The sequence below is a fragment of the mitochondrial genome of Medicago truncatula (genome assembly GCF_003473485.1).
Source record: "Medicago truncatula mitochondrion, complete genome".
Classification (NCBI taxonomy): Eukaryota; Viridiplantae; Streptophyta; class Magnoliopsida; order Fabales; family Fabaceae; genus Medicago; species Medicago truncatula.
In genome coordinates this window covers 182,501-199,822 of record NC_029641.1, presented here as the reverse complement: position 1 = coordinate 199,822, position 17,322 = coordinate 182,501, and the positions used below count along the sequence as shown (strand labels likewise).

Genomic DNA, 17,322 nt, shown 5'->3' with positions numbered 1-17,322 from the left:
TGCTGAAATAGTTTATTAGTGCTTCCCTTTGTTCTTGCAAGAGATCAAGACTGGTAGGCAGGCTAAGGCCAGAGATTCAATGCCCGCCTCTCCTTATCAGTCGAGTTACTTCATAACCTCTTCTTCTTATTCTAGTCGTCGTTACTCTCTCTATATTAGGTGTCGGCATCACACATATCATATAGATTTTGTGTAGTGAGTGAGATTTCCCAAACTTAGGAAAGGAGTTAATAAAAGAAGAGAGGCCATCTGACTTGGTTAAGTCATGTTAGTTGTGGTTAACAGCAGAACCAAAGCAGAATGACTGACCCTGCATCCAAAGAGGAAGGTGCATACCTTTTTATATCCCATAGCTTGCTGAGACCGGGTCCCCTCAGATATGACGATAGGTACGTTCCTGCTGTTAATAATCTAGGTTTCCCTATGGGCATATCCCTTAAAATAGACAATCACAAAAAAGCAATAAAATAGCTCGACTGTAATCCGAGTAACGAAGACTGATAAGCATAAGGATTGAGAATTCATGGGATTGATCAGGTCTCAAGACTGGGACGTCGCTTTTAGCGCACTTGACTTATCTTATTGCGTATACAATAATAACTGAGCATACTTTGCTAATGGGCAGGTAAATTCTGAGAATCGTAGCGGCTACTTATATAACTATTATGTGATTACTCCATGTGTAACGGCCAAGCAAGAGGTGTTGTATTCTATTTAATTAAACAGATGATTTCTTACATTGATATACACATCCTTCACCCAATCCGCTCAAAGTATTTTCAACTCTTTCATGGTATCAGAGCACTAGCTCTTGGGAAACGTTCACTTGGTTCGTGTGAAGTGTAGTCTTCATACCTTGCTTGTTACGTCTTTTGCTAAAGCCCTTACTAAACCACCTGGAACTAGTCTGGTTTGATATAAGCCTTGCTACCACGGAAAGCATAGTAAGAAGAGCTGAAAAGATAGCCATCTTACTCTCGGACCTTGTTTTAATAAAGGAAGAACTTAAGCCTTTCTTAATAAGAAAGAAAACCCTAAGATGAGCTAACTTGGCTTAGTGCAGGAAATGGCAAGAAGGGTAGGGCATACCTTTTTTAGGATTTCTACCCCCTTTCGAACTGAACTACCACGACTCTCGCTAACTGCATCGGATTCTGTGGATAAAAGAAGACTAGCTGAAAGAGCTGATTTGATTACGAACCGCTACGCTTTCTTATCTTAGTGTAGTGCGCCAACTGAAGCAAGGAATATGAGGATCAGAGCGCTAGCATCCCTTGCTCTCGATCGATTGCTCACCACCGAACAAAAAAAAGGAAGAGAACTGGGGACAGCTTTAGGTGTAAGCATGAAGTACGCCCGAGCAAGCTAAATTCTTTCTATGTAGTAATCGTGCTAGGCTATGCCCCTGAACTGAACCCTTTGGTATCCAGAAAGAAAAGCAGAGGAAGTGGCTTTGATCCTATTTTCTATCAAAGCAGGTTCTACGGCCCAATCCTACTACCCGGATGATCGTCTTGGGTAAGATCTTTCTATATCAAAATCTCAGTTGGATGCCTACACGCGATCCTTTTTTGCTTCCTTATATCGCCTATATAAAAAGTATAAACAACTTAGACTTCTATCATAACACGGATCACGCTGTATATAGATTGGATGTATGTCAGAGCTATCTTCTTTGTACCATCTAGAGGGCTGTGATTTCCCGGGGGCAGGACACGAAGAAGGAGGACTGGTTGGACTCTTTCTTCGGGGCTATATGTTATATTGAAGTGGACTGGCTATTGTAGTATTCGATAGAAAGCAAGAATCAACAGCATTTGACTCGCTTGCAAGAGCTGATTCTCTGTAGGCCTGCGCTTATATCACTACCACGAATCCCCTTCTACATGACCTACTTGAGTGATATCGTACTCACCAACCGAACTAGAATGAGCCTACGAAAAGAAAGAAAAGGGGATGAACGAATAAGGGCAAGAGGGAAGAGTTTTCACTCGTGCTACTTAATTGGCAGCAGAGGAAGAGTCTGTTAAGAATTCGAGATCTCGGGGTCGAGTCGAGGAAGTAAGAATAGTCGAAGTCAAAGTGGAAAGAGAACCTAATTTGAGTATTAGGCACATGCACTTGCTCTGGCTTCTTAAGAAAGATTGAGACGACAAGCGGCACGTTTGAGCGGGTAGTAGATAAAATAGGAACTTCTTACCAGGGGGAAGATCTGTTGACTTATCGACCAGGCCTCCATGAGGCTACAGTAAGACCGGACTGAGATGATGAAGCCATTTACCCCCTAGCTACCTGAATAACAGATAATCAGACTATCGGGAGGATGGATTGGGGCTAACAAAAAGGCTATCGCTCATTTATAGCATACCAGCCTCTTAACTTCGCTTCTCGCTCTCCTATAACTCTAATCAAGATGCTTTCCACAAGGGTATGAAAGATTTGGATAAAGTCTCACTCTCGATGGCAAGGCTGGGGAAGATCGATCTAAGGGGTGAACCTATTTCCGGATTCCTTCTAGTGCTTAAGGTGCGTAGCGCTTTTCACGCTTTCTTAATTGCGCAAGAATGAATATATTAGTAAGCCATGGAACTGATTGATCACAAATAAGAATATACTTCAACCGGCCATACATAACATAGAAATAACACTTGGAAAGGGTGGAAAATTAGCTAGAGCAGCAGGTGCTGTAGCGAAACTGATTGCAAAAGAGGGGCTACATTAAAATTACCTTCTGGAGAGGTCCGTTTGATATCCAAAAACAGCTCAGCAACAGTCAGACAAGTAGGGAATGTTGGAGTAAACCAGAAAAGTTTGGGCAGAGCCGGAGCGGCTAGGTAAGCGTCCTGTAGTAAGAGGAGTAGTTATGAACCCCATCCACATGGTGTGGTGAAGGGTAGAAAGAAAGGCTTTTTATCTACCAATTGGGGCTAACCGAAGTCTTGGATTTATCGGTAGTGGTATCCCTGTTATCTTCCATTACTTAGTGAGAGCTTATCGAATTGATGTAAGGCAGGGATACCATGTAGGAGGCCTGATCATACACCTTAACTCACTAGAGCGAGCGCCTTGAAACGTCGGTGACTACCCTGTCGGTAGAGTGGCTTTCTCCTAGAGTGTATAGCTCATTCGAAGTTCGACCTCATGAAACATAGAGCTGTCAAAGTCCTCTCCTTCTAGTCGTTCTTACAGTCAAGTGACTGGTCGAGCTGAGGGTAAATTTGCTAGTTTCTTAGAAGGCTTGACTTCTGTAGTCTAATTCCGGGGATTCTTTCAACTCATGTTTGTTGGAAAAGACGGAGGGGTTGTGTTACTGAATGGCTGCAACCTTTCATTTGTTATTCTTTTCCTTGGCCGTTAGGATTGAGACTACGATCTCCGGTTAACCACGTTCCAGCTAAAAGCTAGTCGAACTAGAGCCTGCCTTACGAGGGAGAATTCCAACTGTTAACCAAAGCGCTGATCTCTTCTTTCCTAGTGAGTCATATTCCACTTTGTCTGCTATTCAAGTCTTCCCCTTTCTTGTCGGCATAAGGACTGCCGCTCTTAAACTCCTGGCTCTGAAAATCTCAAAAGAGAGAGTAGCCACCCTTCCTCCAAGACTTTAATCGGGAATTTATCGCCTGCTGGTTTGATTAGGCCTTTGTGCCTGGTATGAACTAAAAAATCCTTTCATCCTAATCCGCCTTTCCCTCGTCCCTCGTAGAAGACAAATGTGAGGTAGGCCTAAAAGACCTGCTTTCCTCCTTCCAATCCGGGAGTGAATCTGTCTAGTTCTATTTTGACTAATCCGAATCTGTGTACTGAGTAAAAGCGGAATATCCTCTCTCAATTCTTGGCAGAGGGAAGCCCCATGACCGACCAACCGAGGCAGGGGTAGATAGAGGGGTAGATAGAGGAAGAGAAGATTTATTGAATGCTCTCGGGCATTGATTGAGGTAGTCAAAAATTATGCTTCACTCGGATCTTCTTTATTGTGTCGTGCTGCCTCCTTAACAACCTCTCCTTCCTCAACTGTTTGGTACACTCCCCTGGCTACTTGTACTGATAACGCTGGGACTAATTGAACTCAGGCTGATTTCTCCTCTTCTGACTGCCCTTCTTCAGGCACAACCATACCTTCTGGCAATGAAATTGGATTTATCCCCGCTCGATTTCTTTCTTGTAGTCATCGCCGGACCTGAGCTCTTCCCCCTAAATCCTTTCTATTGCGGCTTTCGAGCTACTCGCTACTATAGTGACAAAAGTCCAGTTGACGTAGCGTAGGCGGAAGAAGATCGGACTAAGTTCCTTTCCCCATTCTTGGGTGGGTTAGAAGCATTAGAAGATCTTCCCCATCCCTATTGGAATGAATGCTTGAATAGTCCTTTCCCCTTTGGCCAAGCTAGTAAAGTACCTCATTCTATCATTTCTTACTTGACTTTTTTGACTGTAGCGGTTACGGCTAGACTACTTTGCTCAGCCACTCCTTGCTTCATTTTTGAATGGAAAAGAAAGGCTATTTTCAGTTACGGGCTTATGGATCTAGTGGATCGTCCCAGTAAAGTACTACAACTACTAACTACTTAGTTATCGTCACTGGCTGCAGATCTGGCTTGGCTCGATAGGCTATGGAATAAACGGATGGAGGCAGACTTGCTTGACCCTAGCCCTAGCTTCTGAAACAAGAGAACGGACCCCCCTACTAACAGGAAGGGTAAAGGGCTACTTTCACTCTACTCTTTCCATTTCAATGCTAGCTCGATTGCAGCTATCTTGCTCGGACTACTAATGGACTATCACAAACGAAGTGAGGGATTGGACGACGGACGGGACAACTAGCTAATTAGGGGGACGGAAGGACAGAGAGAACTCTTCAACGCCTTAAATTACAAAGATAATAATAGAAATCGTTCAGTACGCTAATCTTGACTCTTTCCATTTATTTTCGATTGAGAAAGCAAGGCCCCATTGAGCTTAGCCTAGAGCAGATCGAAATGGTCTCGCGAAGCCGGGAACCCCTAGCCGAAGAGACTTCCCTTTCCTGGGGATTGGTCTCCCTCTCTTAGTAGGAGGTTTACTATGTCCACAACAATTTGTGTAATATAAATTCAAGGCTCGTCGAGACCTCGACGTTTTGGATTTCTTCCTAGGTGCAGGCCTGTCCTTCTTCTTATTGTAGTTGATTGAATAAGGCTTCCCCGCTTCTTCTTTGTTCATTCGTAAATCGCGTCTTTTTAAGCCAGGTCAAAACGATTCGATTTTTATCTGAGTCTACGGAGATAAATCGCTCTTTAAGCGAAAATCCCCGGTTTTCTAAAACCTTCTCGTGATGATCTCACTCCACGGAGGGAAAAGGTTTGTTAATTCATTCAAAAGACGGGCTTTCCTAGCTCATATAGTGGAAAGCGCCCTTCCCACATCGATCCCTCGAGGTGGAAGAATGATGAAACCTGCCAAGTAATATAGTAGTCATGCCTTTCCCAATCCTCTATCGAAGGAAACCCCTCAGAGGGTGAAAGAGGTGGCTAACTTTCCTTGCCCCAGGGAGCTTCTTTGTTTATGTAACTAAGCGGGCAGGTCTCTGGAGTGTGCTTCTATCGCCCGAGCAAGAGAAGGGCTGCAGATGAGCTATCAAGTCGTGCATTTCTCCCGAAAGTGAGGAGAATGCCCCGGATATCCTCATAGGTGTCGGGTTTACCAGGCTAAGGTAACTCTTAAATTGTAGTTAGCGGGTTTCCCTCCTTCCATAGCATCTTGCTTTCCTGGGTAACTATTCGACAGACGAAACCCCTCGGTTTTCTTCTTATCTTAAAGTAGCTTTCCTTTCGGGTTTGACCAAGATTCTTCCCTAGGGTGCTAGTTTGTTTATGTCACTAAGCGTGATAGCTTAACCGCGCTTCTAGCTCTATCTCTAAAAGGAATGAATTCTTAAACCCCAGACAAGTACTGGTTTAAGTTCCGCCATCCCCTCTCCCAGTTGCTATGAATCGAGAGAGCCCAGTCGCTCCTCCTGCCTAAGGGCATAAAAAGAGGCATAACTCGAGTGATGCCTCTTCTAGTAGATCCAATCCAGACAGATCTAGTATACGTACAAGAATCAGAAGGGGTCTTATCCGTAGGTGAGGGGATTGTGCTACTTGCTTTTCTCTTAGTTGAATTATGGGTCTTTCTCTTTTTCTTTCCTTTCTTGTTCCGTCCTGCGCTAAGCAAGCGAGTCTTTCATTCCTTGCTCAAGTAAGTGAGGACAAGCCCCTTTCGTTTATCTGGATCTGCCTATCCGGGGACTTCCCCAACAACCTCTTCTGGTAAACAATATCTTATGTACTCAGACGGGCCGCTCTACTCCCTGTGTTCTTTCAACGTAGCAAGGAGGCCTAAGACGAAGAAACGCAGTTGCTCGATTGAAAGGTGAGGACGCAGAACTTCCCTTTTGGCTTTCTTCCTCCCTGAACTGAATAAGTAAGGCCCCGTTTTTTATAATAAAAAAAAGAAAGGGCGAAGCGCCCATTTGAAGTGGCGAAGGCCTATGATATAGTAAGAAAGAAAGTACGTTAAGGTTACGAAGTAAGGTCAGCTGGTTAAGGAAAGCTCAGGTTATGAAATAGCTTAGCCATTAATTAAGTAGTAGTGAGGCGTCGGTACGGAGCCTTCCACTGTGGACCGATACTACGCAAAGGTAGAACACCATAGAAACTTCGCTGACTTTATAATAAACAACCTTGATTTCGCTACGCTCAATAAGAACCCGGAATAGCGGAAATCGGTTCGTGTTCCGCTTCCAAACAAAGTCAGTCGTCTTTGCCCAAGTGTGAACTGCGGACGACTCTCCAGTGGTTCCATTCCTTCTTACTTTACTTCTGGGTCAACCCAACCCGAATGGGAAGAAGAGGGTCAGCCAAACAGCGGTCCACTTTGTACATTTGCTGAGGCAGACCAATCGGGCATTTTATAAAAGGGAAGGGAACTTTTATCACCGAAGGAGGCAGTAGAAATGAAGGAGGCGGGAAGCTACCGCTTCTAGAATGCAAGCTTATCCTTGACTTTTTTTAGAGCGTACCGCTATTGAAAAAAAGGTTTATGGATGGAGTGACAAATGATTACGGTTGCGGAAACCGGATAAAGTCGGGAACCGTCGGTTACCTTTTGAATCAAAGTAGCGCCGAGTACTTCGACTACAGGGGGGAGGGAAGCTTCGTAGACAGCTTCGCGTCCTCGCCGCTTCTTTCTGGCGACTAGCTTTTCAAGTGGGTGGCTTGGTAAGCAAGCTACCTTCAGCATCGGTAAAAATCCCTATCAATAATAGGCCGGAATGGTGGGGAAGGAGGCCCCCCTACTTCAATGGAAAGGGGGGAATCGCCGTTTCACAGCCGCTCCTCTACAACTAACTACCTTTCGCCCAACATGATCACGAACGAAGACAGAGAATTGCGTAGATAGAAGGACGAAACCAACCCACTTGTCCTGATCGGAACGATTGAAGAAAGAAAGAGAATGGTGGCCCCTTTCGCCCAGGGGGCATCGTCGGAGAACTATGTCGGGGACAGGGGGTGAGAACCTTCCGTTGGTTACGCCCTTTAAGTGTTGGTTCTTTCTTAGATATGGAGATAGATCCAGATAGATATATTGATAAATTGATATTATTGATCTGGTTTCAAGATCTATGAACAAGAGAGATCCCTAAAGATCCATTTGATAAAAGAGATGAATAGATAGGGCGGAGCCGGCTGAAGGAAGGGCGCTTACGCGCCCCTGCAATCTTTCTAAAGCAAGAAGCGAGAAAGTTTACTTTGAGAAAGAAGCTCCTTAGCACAAGCACTAAGTAAGAAACCTACCTTTTGACAACCTTACTAATAGTAAGGGGAAAGCTCAAGCATGCGAAGAAAGCTCGAAGAGCTTCCCTTATATATATATTAGAAAGGTTTGTAGAAAGGGGCTTCTTTTAATACAATACCCCAACCATCGAGAAAGTAGGGGCTTCAAAGCTAGCTTGTAGTTTAGGGGTGCGCAGGGAACCCTATACAAGAGGCTAGCGTGCAATGGCTTTCTCTGATGGCTTCAAAAAGCGGAGCTTGCTGTCTACTAAACGAGCCTTCACTGCCCGCCCGGCCCCTATCTTTTTTCTTCAGTCAAGTGAAGTCAAATCAATGAAGTGAACAGCCCAACCTCTTTGTTTGAAGCTTTGCTTCCCCGAATTCCAAAAAACAAGAAATAGACTTGCTACTACTATAGTTATAGTATAGGAAAAAGCTTCTCTTTGATAGCGGGGGTTCAGAAAGAATCTTATCGTAGATAGAGACTAAAACCTGTGCGGGGGTAGGGGCGGATGTAGCCAAGTGGATCAAGGCAGTGGATTGTGAATCCACCACGCGCGGGTTCAATCCCCGTCGTTCGCCCATCAATAAATGGACCATTTGTTACGGAGACACAAGACAAACCTAGAATCCTTTTTTTCTTTTTGTCATCTCGAGGCTTTCAAACGTATCCAAGCAATTGGTACCCGATTGAAACATAGAAACCATAGATTCGCGTCGCCTACTTGCTGAAAGCACAAATGGAATGGCTTATCATTCATTGTATGAAGTTTTTAAGACCTCACTAATCAGCCTTAGACTTTTTTTTTAGTTCATAATGAATGAAATGAACCCCCGCCCCGGATGAAAAGACATTATCCCCTCCCTATTACTAAACCATGGGGAGCCCCGACTAGTTTACCGGGCTAATTTTGTTGTCGTGACGATACCTTTCTTAGTGGAAGATCGGAAAAGACTTCTCTTCATCACGAGACTGATCGGATCCGCCGTAGACACCCGAGAGACCTCCACAAGGCAGGCTAAAAGAGTTAGAGGACAACAAGCAAGCAGTTACGCTTTCTCTTCCCTTGAACTTGAACCTGGTTGGTATTCCCGCAAAAAACGAATTGAACCGGGTCTGGCTGAGCCCTTCTGTCCATCCATACAAAGAACTTATTCTTGTGCAAAGCGGTGTCGACTCTTTAACGACATCGTCCGCAAATCGAGATCTATTGGAGAGAGTCATCGAATCGTCCTTGATTCCTCGATTTAATTTCGCTAATCGTTTGGTAAAGGCTAGGAAAAGGTAAGCCCGTCATTAAATTCCTTGTCAGGAAGCCCCAAGCCCTCTCTTCCTGGGATAAGGGAATTCAGCCGGCTGTTATTGCTTGAGTTGAATCAGTTTTGGAAGGTGGTAACTTATATAATAATAATAATATATATATAATAGAATCTAAATGGCTGCTTTTAGCTTTGAAGCCAAGGAAGGAAGTAAAATTGGATGAACATCTTTCAATGGTTCGGGCTTCAGAGACTCTATTTCTAATAGATTAAAAAGTAAAGTTTAAGTCTGCATTTCTTTTTCCTACTGGATTTCAAATGTCCAGTTATTATTATTATTTTGACCTGAACTTCGGAGGCGATGGATAAAATCAAAGTATTGTTGACTCAAAACTATGAATGCTACCTTAAGGGATAGAAGTTTCTCGAGCTACCGAGTTTACGAGGTGAAGGAGCGATAACCGCAACCAAGAGTCGCTTGTCGAAAGCTTGATTGACCAGAGAGAGTTTCCAGCGACGATAGCCGATTCTTTCTTGCGGGGAACGCTTTCGTAACCTATTTAAATTTCCTTGGCTTCAGGCTAGTCAACTCATCTTATGCGCTTTTTAAGAAATCCAGTTCAAGTACTCAAAAGTAAAAGAAAGAGAAGGATCTAGTGACGTAAACCACATGATGCCAGTGGCGATGAACACATCCAGCCGAAGCCAATAGCAATCAGCACTCCGGTCATGGTCTGAGAGGAAATGGTAAAAATGGTTCCGGAGAGGGAAAGTACCACTTAAGAAGTCCCCAATCGTTATTTTTTTTTTCATGGATGGAAAGCCTTCGTTATATGAAATGACACTGCCAGTAGTCAGCTTTCAAGTGACCTGTAGGGCTCCTGCCACAAGGATGGGATGGCTGGCTAAGCTTGCTCCAGGACAGGAGTGGTTGGTTGAAGAGAGGTACAACCTCTGTTCCATTATTTTATTCCCCCTTATCTATCATAGTCAGACTGGAGGCCGAGAGAAAAGGATAGCCAAAAAAGACCCATAGATAGGGGGTTCTTATCAGAAAGAGAAAAAGGAATACGAATTCGATCCGTAACGTAAATAGGAAACGAATCTAGCACTACAACTAGAAGAAAGAAAAACTAGAGTCGCCGGAATCCTAATGGATTGTCCATAAGCTCTCCTCGCTACTGTAAAAATTGCAAATTTATTTTTATACACTGGCGCAGATGATTGCCCCTAAGGCACCGATGGACCAACGCCTTCGTCTATAACCCGAATTTTTAGTAGTAGTGCCAGATCAAGCAGAGAGCGCTTTCAAGGAACGAAGTAATTTTAGTACTCTAGTAGGTAGAGGTAAACTTCGTTCTAAAGAGGTATCCGACTCAACACAATAAGTCACTTAATAGGGCTTCTCACATTGGTCCGCGGCAAAGAAAGAGCAAACCAGGCAGAAACTGGATATGCTATTAAACACGGGGGACCTCCCGGGCTTTCTATTCCTATTCCATAATAAGCCCTACCTACTAGTATAGTACTAGGATCAGGCTTCGTGTTCGTGTTCCAGAATGGGCAGCTAAAGCCTTTTATTTGCCTTTCATGACGATGAATGAATAGTCTTCTCCCTCTGATCATGATCATGGCTTGCTTACCGGGACTTCACTTTTCCCTTGGTTGGATGGAAGTAGCCTCGTCTCGTGGCGCCGGTATCGACCATCGCACGAGCAGAGTGGCCATTTCATTCAGCACTATCTCAACATACATAAGCCCAGCAGACGTAGGCTTCTAATGGGTGATCGCATTCCGCAACTGTAACGGATTCACCCTAGGGGTTCTTCCCTCTTGTCCTCGGCAACCAGCAAGTTTCTCCTTCATCGGACAATCTCGTGCCTGAGGAGGACTCTTACAAATGAAAGAGCCAGAGTCCGCCTTAGAAGGCCTTCTTTGCTGTCCATCTGTGTGAGAGGCATTCTTCAACTTCTGGCCCGATTTATTATTGTTAATTTCAACCCCTCTGTTGTGCACTAAGAACTTTAGGAAGTTTCCTGCTGTTACGTCAAATGCACATTTATTTTTACGGGTTCATCTTCAAGCCGTGTTCTCGCGCTCAAACACTGTCTTGAGATCGGACAAATAACCCGAAGGAAAGACTTCACAACTACATCGTCAATATACACCACCTCTACGATGTTGACAATAAACTAATGGAAGATGAGGTTCATTGCTCGCTGGTAGGTAACTATAGCGTTCTTCAGACCGAAGGGCATCACCTGCCAGCAGAATAGTCCGTCCGTCCAACAGCACCCGGACAACGGAACGCTGTTTTTGCCTCGTCCTCTTTGGAGATGAAAAGAAGGTTATACCCTAAGTGACCGTCCATGAATGAAAGAATGGATTGCCCAGAAGCTCTGTCCACTAACAGATCAGCGATTGGCATTGGTTTTGGTGGGGCTGAGATTCCGGAATTGCATTCTTTCCCCCCCCAGCCCCCCTTGCTCTGGGCTTTTTGTTGGGGCAAAAATACGATAGATAAGGGGATCTAATGCGAACCTTGACGCCCGACGGGCGATAAAGGTAAGGTAAGGGACAGAACCAATGCTGTGTGGAAAGATGCAACGAGGAAACCTCTTCCCGTCCCGGTCGAAAGCCGTGCAAGCAAAGACGTTAGAGGATACTGCATCTCGTAACGGTAGAAAGAGGAAAGGCTAAGCGAAAAAGGTTAAGATTGCTTAATGAGTTATGGCCACTAGTCATTCGGATTTATCCTGACTCATGTCAGTATTATCACAGGGCATTTAGCTAGCCTATATCTCCGCTTTCGCTTCCGTACTCAACCGTCTCTCTCCTTAGTCCGATCTAGCCTCTATTGATTGAGAGGGTTGAAGACTCCTTTGATTTTTTTAATGCAATTAAGAATTCCACGGAACTTTCTCGATTCCAACGCAACTTATCCTTTTGGAGCTGACGTAACAAACTACGCGAGCCTCCCGACGAAGCCAACATAAATCCTATCCGAATAAAAAAAATAAAAGGCAGTTTAATTATGGTGGTATACCAGCCGCCTGTTCTGGAACTTCCAGTTCCAATCGAAGCATATCTATCCGTAAATGGATTTGTATGTATAGCCACTTCAGTCGTGCTCGTTGTTTCTCTAAAGTATCTTTTTTCTGGGAACATGGTCAACCATAAATTATTATTTTCGCTATTCTTCATCCACCGATGCAGAAAATTATCCAGTTTTCCATTCTCATATGAGGCCGGAAAGTTTATTGGCAACAGGTCGGCACGAAGTGATTCATCATGCTCAAACATGAGGCGATCGTTCGTTAGGGACGGTTTATAGATCATCAAATTCCCACAAATGGAATGAGAAGTGGGTCCATGTAAATGATCGAGACCTCGGAAACAACAACGCTCCTTCCCCATATGGAGTTCGGAACCCAAAGGCAATCGTTGAGTGAACTGTATCTTCTTTGTGTTAGTTGACCTAAGCCGCACCATTACTGCTGGGGTGGGGCTCGGCCTCCGAACCGTACGTGGGGCGAGTTTCTGCCTCATACAGCTCGGGCCGAAGACCGGGGGAAGTTTAGGAGAGATGGGGAGACCCAGCAGCTGCCGGTCGGGGCGGGGATAAGCTTGTGAAGAAGCAAATCCCCCCCAAAATCCATTTATATACTATAGCGCTAGCGCTTCGCGTTCTTTCTATTTCATCCCATTTTTTTTCGGGATAGGCGGCGAATACTAATCTAATAAGTGAAGTAGTCGTCGTCTGACCAATTGGCTCGGACACCAGACCGCTCGTGCCCGCCCATTCTGTCTCGCCCTAAATGGAATGGCTCTCTTAGTTACGCTGCGCCCCGGTCTGAGTCCCCACGTCCGCTCTTCTCCGCCCGCAACCCAAGAAGTTGGCTTTGCCAACACAACATTAGGGCCATCCCCTTCATTCTATGCCGACCCCGGCCCGGGGCTGGCTTTTTGGGAAGCCCGTTCCCACCGCGCTCACGGCCCGGCTGGCCTTCCAGCGGTAGTGGGAATTATCCCGTTCCCTGGTCAAAGACTTGGTTGGATGCGGGATCTACTCCGCGAGGAGCGGTACGGACGTAGATGATATCATCACGACCTCTCTTTTCGTACCGCTAGGGATGCTTAACGCCACTTCGCCAACTGGCATTACCTGCGCTTTCGTCTCTCTCAGTGTGGTCAGCACTGGGTGTTTCCGAGCAGCGAGGCTTACACCCATTCGCATTAGTTCATCCAAAGTTCCTTACCCTTATGCACGAATTATTGAATAAGCCATCTTCCTATCAAGGTTAAGGAGTCAACTGAGCATCTCAGCGGCGGGATTGAATACCCGGATCGAGTCAGAGTTCACGCCGCCCGCCCCGAACAAATAGGAGGCGTGGGCCACAGGTCGCACATAAGCCGCCGGGTCGCACGACAGAAGAACACCCAACATACAGATGCACACTCCAAAATGTGAAATATTCATCTTCATTGGAGCTTTTTGGTGGTAGTCGTGACCAACAGCCATCAGCTGTCGGCTCGTTGGTAAGGCGAGAGCTTCAAGCCCGATTTCAGGTTCAGGTGGCACACCCCCCACACAAGCACCACCCGACGAAGGGGGGACGGGGAAAGCTACAGGCCCAAAACCTTCGACCCTTCTTTCTAAATGGGGGTGCCCGGAGCACCCCATCTTGTCATTTCGTTGTTGCTCATTCCCGTTAGGGTTAGGCCTAAGTCTTTGGTGTATCCTTCTCCGCGCCCGCTCACGCTTTGCTGACCTATCGCGTGGTAAAGAGAAGAGAGTACGAAAGAATAGTAAACAGAGCACACCGCAGAAAGATTCTAAATATGAGAAGTCCCCCTTGGATTCGATAAGAAGGAAATGAAGAACGGGAACGAAACGAAATGAGGCGTTTCCAGCTCTAGTTTCGGATGAGCTTCTCCCAATTATGTCTGGTAATAGAATAGGGCGGCTTGCTCTGACCAAGACTCCACTTTTTGCTCCGTCCATGGAGCGTATGAATTTCCTGGAATGTAGATAGACCAAAAGAGGGAATGAAGGGATAAGAATAGGAATTATAGTCCCATTGGAAAAAGGGGCACCTGTGGGAACATCTCTACTGACGAACCATTTCAATAGTAAGGGTGCTGCCGTGCCACGAGGCACGACCATAGAAGTAATGAAAAAGAAAAAGTTATGTAGTTGGACCATCTGCTCTATCCGTTCGAGTTTCGCTTCTCTAGATAAGATGAGACGCTAAAAATGAAAGTGTTCGCAACGCATACCGAAAGGATACCAATGAAGCCGACCATTAATGACTAGTTCGAACACCAGGAGCGGTCTGATCCCTGATTTGATCAAACAGACTGCTCTTAGAAAGATGAAAGAAAAGCAAACTCTCCAAATTGTTGACCAACCTTTCCTTCAATGATAGAGGCAAGAAGACTTTCCGGCCAGGCCTTACTATAACCAACCTCACAGATCCCACTCCATCTTTTACACCGATGTATCGTACTCTCTCGACCAGGTCATCATAAGAAAATACTGCGAAATCTTTCCGAAGTGAGAGAAGGAGGGAAGGCGCGCTACAACTAACATAACAGCCAGCTGAAGCTAGCTAGCTAGGCTAGCGCGCAATGGCTTTCTCTGATAGGGGCTCGCTTCTTCAAGCTCCGCCCAACCTATACAAGGTGCTGCTCGCTTTCTCTCAGCCACCAGTGGCTTATGTAGTGGTCGGCATTCCTACGTGCTCCTCTTTGCCCCCTACTTAAGAATCCAAAGGTCACCTTTGGCTGTTGTCTTGACGCTTTGGTTACGAAAGTAGCCGGGGTCTAGGTTTATGGATGGATTTTGTCAGCGAAAGTCCCTCAAACTCAATCACAACAACATGTCGTGACCGGTTAGGCTTGGTGGATTTTGTCAGAAAAGAAAGTAGGTTTCGGGGGTGGGTTCATTGATTAGTACACCTCCGGTGCTGATAAGGTCGGGACCGTGGTCGTCCGTCTCAGGTTTGCCGGCCGATAAGATCTCTGAGATTGACCAGCCAGCTGGGTTGGTTTGGCTATTCCTTTCTATTGAAAAGAAGGAGTCAGCTGTCTGCGCGAGTCACCTTCTTCTAGGCTCCGCTGGACGACACGGCATTCTCGTTTAAATATAGGCCGGCCGCACTTGTGATGGTTCCCCAAGATCCAATATATATGACCACTTAGGTCTACGTTGCCACGATATTTTTCTATGGAAGCGGGCGGGCTGTTAGAAGTTCGGCCCGGTTTTTTTGGTGTCGTAGGGGAGGGATTGACCTTTTTAACGCATATTCACTCGTACCGGCATGGCCCCACTGATTTGTTTTCGATCGGAGCATCAAGCAGCGCAACCCGGTTCTACTTGACTAAGCCCCGTGCTCGTCCAAGGAGGGAGTTTGCTTTACCCAACTCCCTTTTTGATAACAAGGCAGAAACCCCCGACCCGACATTCATTAGTTTCGAATGAAGAATGAAGAGTGCCCCAGCAAGCACCTACTCCTATCAAAATTAAAAGCGTGACTTTACTAAACAAGCAATAAAAGCTCTTTACTAATAAAATAGAAAGGGCTTTTATCGCTTGTAGCTTTCTTCGCATGCTTGAGCGCATTAATAGAATACATATAAAATAAAAAATGAACTTGAGTTTTCAATAAGGCTCGCGTAGGGGCGCTCACGTTTTTTGGCTTACCTAAAATCTTAGATTTTTAAGTTGGTAAAGACCCACCCCTTGTTTCAGTCAGAATGAGTCCCCGGGACCCCGGGACATTGGCTTCCGCCAACAGTGGACTATTAAGGATCGCATCCCGCGCATATTCTACATTATAGCCTGCAACTGATTCAGCTTCCGCTTCTGGGAGATCAAACGGAGCTCGATTAGTTTCTGCTAGACGAGAAATGAAGAACATAACCAATACAGGGAACAAGGGAATACCGGACCATATCTGCTTTTGCGCCATGACAATCTCACTCGAATTACGGGGACCTACACATATTAGTACAGTATACCGGGGTCCCCGGCCAGAACCACACGTGCAAGTTTCCCTGCATGTGGCTCGTCCGCGCTTTCCGAGGCGCTGCCTGTGACTCAGCATGGGATAAGAGGGCGTCACACTTTCGTGTTTAGAGCATTGTCCGAGTGAATAGGCAGCGCCTACCAAGCAAAGCTTTCTTGAAGAGGCTGGTTCCGCATTTTTTTAAGATGTAGGGGCAAGGCAAGCCCCAGGAAAGTCTAGGTTGGCTTCCAGCTCAATCTCGGCCGGCATCCAGCTCTCGAGGGGGTGGGGTCCTGGAGCGAACTACTCATTGCAGTCTTGCCCCAACCCAAGGCCGTTAAGGTTGGTGAGGAGCATTGTTTTGAGGGAGGGAAAGCGTGGTTGACAAGCCACTTCGAGGAAGCGACTGGAGTGCTTTCATCAAATGATGCATATGGGCTGAGCCATTCCCATCCCAAGTGGTGGCCCGATTCGGCCTGTCGGGAAGAGATTCACATAGAGACTTTTGCTATCCGGGAATCTCTTTCTATGTTAGCTAGCGGGGGCGGGCTTTCCTATGATAGTCCCGCTGCGGCCTCTGACCGTCCGTTACGTCTCATCTTGATTTGGCTATACTTGTATGTAGCCAGCCATGTTAGCTTCACATGAGAGAGCCCTTTTTTTTAAGGCTAAAAACTCATCAGTCAGCTCGGCCCCTTTCCTATTCAGCTTTGCCGCCTATTAAGAGAATAGGTCCCGTTCAAGCGGCCCGCCTTTATTCATCTATACCAGCTGCCACGCACGACCCAATAGGAACGATTTGCCCCTATCTAGATAAGAAGCAGAACGCGCCATCACCTACAGCCCTTTCCTCTGCCGGGGACTTCCACGAAATGAAAACGGGCGGCATCGTCGTATGCTCGACATTGGTTGCCCTGGTTTATATCCCGGAGTACTCCTATGGCCGATCTGTCACCCAACCTACTAAAAAATCTAAAGGCTTGACCCCGTCCCGTTTGGAGAATGACCCTTATGGCATGGCTTAGTCAGTTATTCTCGCAGTTCAGATAAGATTCGGACCGCCACTTCTCTGAAAGCATGGTTCTTGCCTTCCTCTTTCCTCCCTCCTTGGAGCTCGTCCATTCGTTAGGTGATCCCTTGCTCTCACGTTCGAGTGTTTGCTCGTCGTTTAGGCCGGTGAGTGAGATTTCTGCTCATTGCAGTCACCTCCGGGGTTCTTCGCACCTGGATAGTACCAGGACCCTTGTGCCCCGGCCCTTGAT

The 17,322-nt window shown here is 46.0% G+C and overlaps 2 protein-coding genes and 1 non-coding gene across 2 annotated transcripts.

Moving 5' to 3' along the window:
- The first annotated feature begins 8,298 nt into the window (after positions 1-8,298).
- On the top strand, positions 8,299-8,372 carry trnH-cp. The gene has a single exon. It is a non-coding gene; the product is annotated as a tRNA-His (tRNA).
- Positions 8,373-11,972: 3,600 nt separating this feature from the next.
- On the bottom strand, positions 11,973-14,256 carry ccmFc (cytochrome c biogenesis FC). The gene is given in 2 exon segments: positions 11,973-12,522; positions 13,478-14,256. Coding segments are annotated over 2 exon segments (1,329 nt in total).
- Positions 14,257-15,877: 1,621 nt separating this feature from the next.
- On the bottom strand, positions 15,878-17,322 carry nad1 (NADH dehydrogenase subunit 1; one part of a trans-spliced gene, as the record gives it; the window's edge cuts it).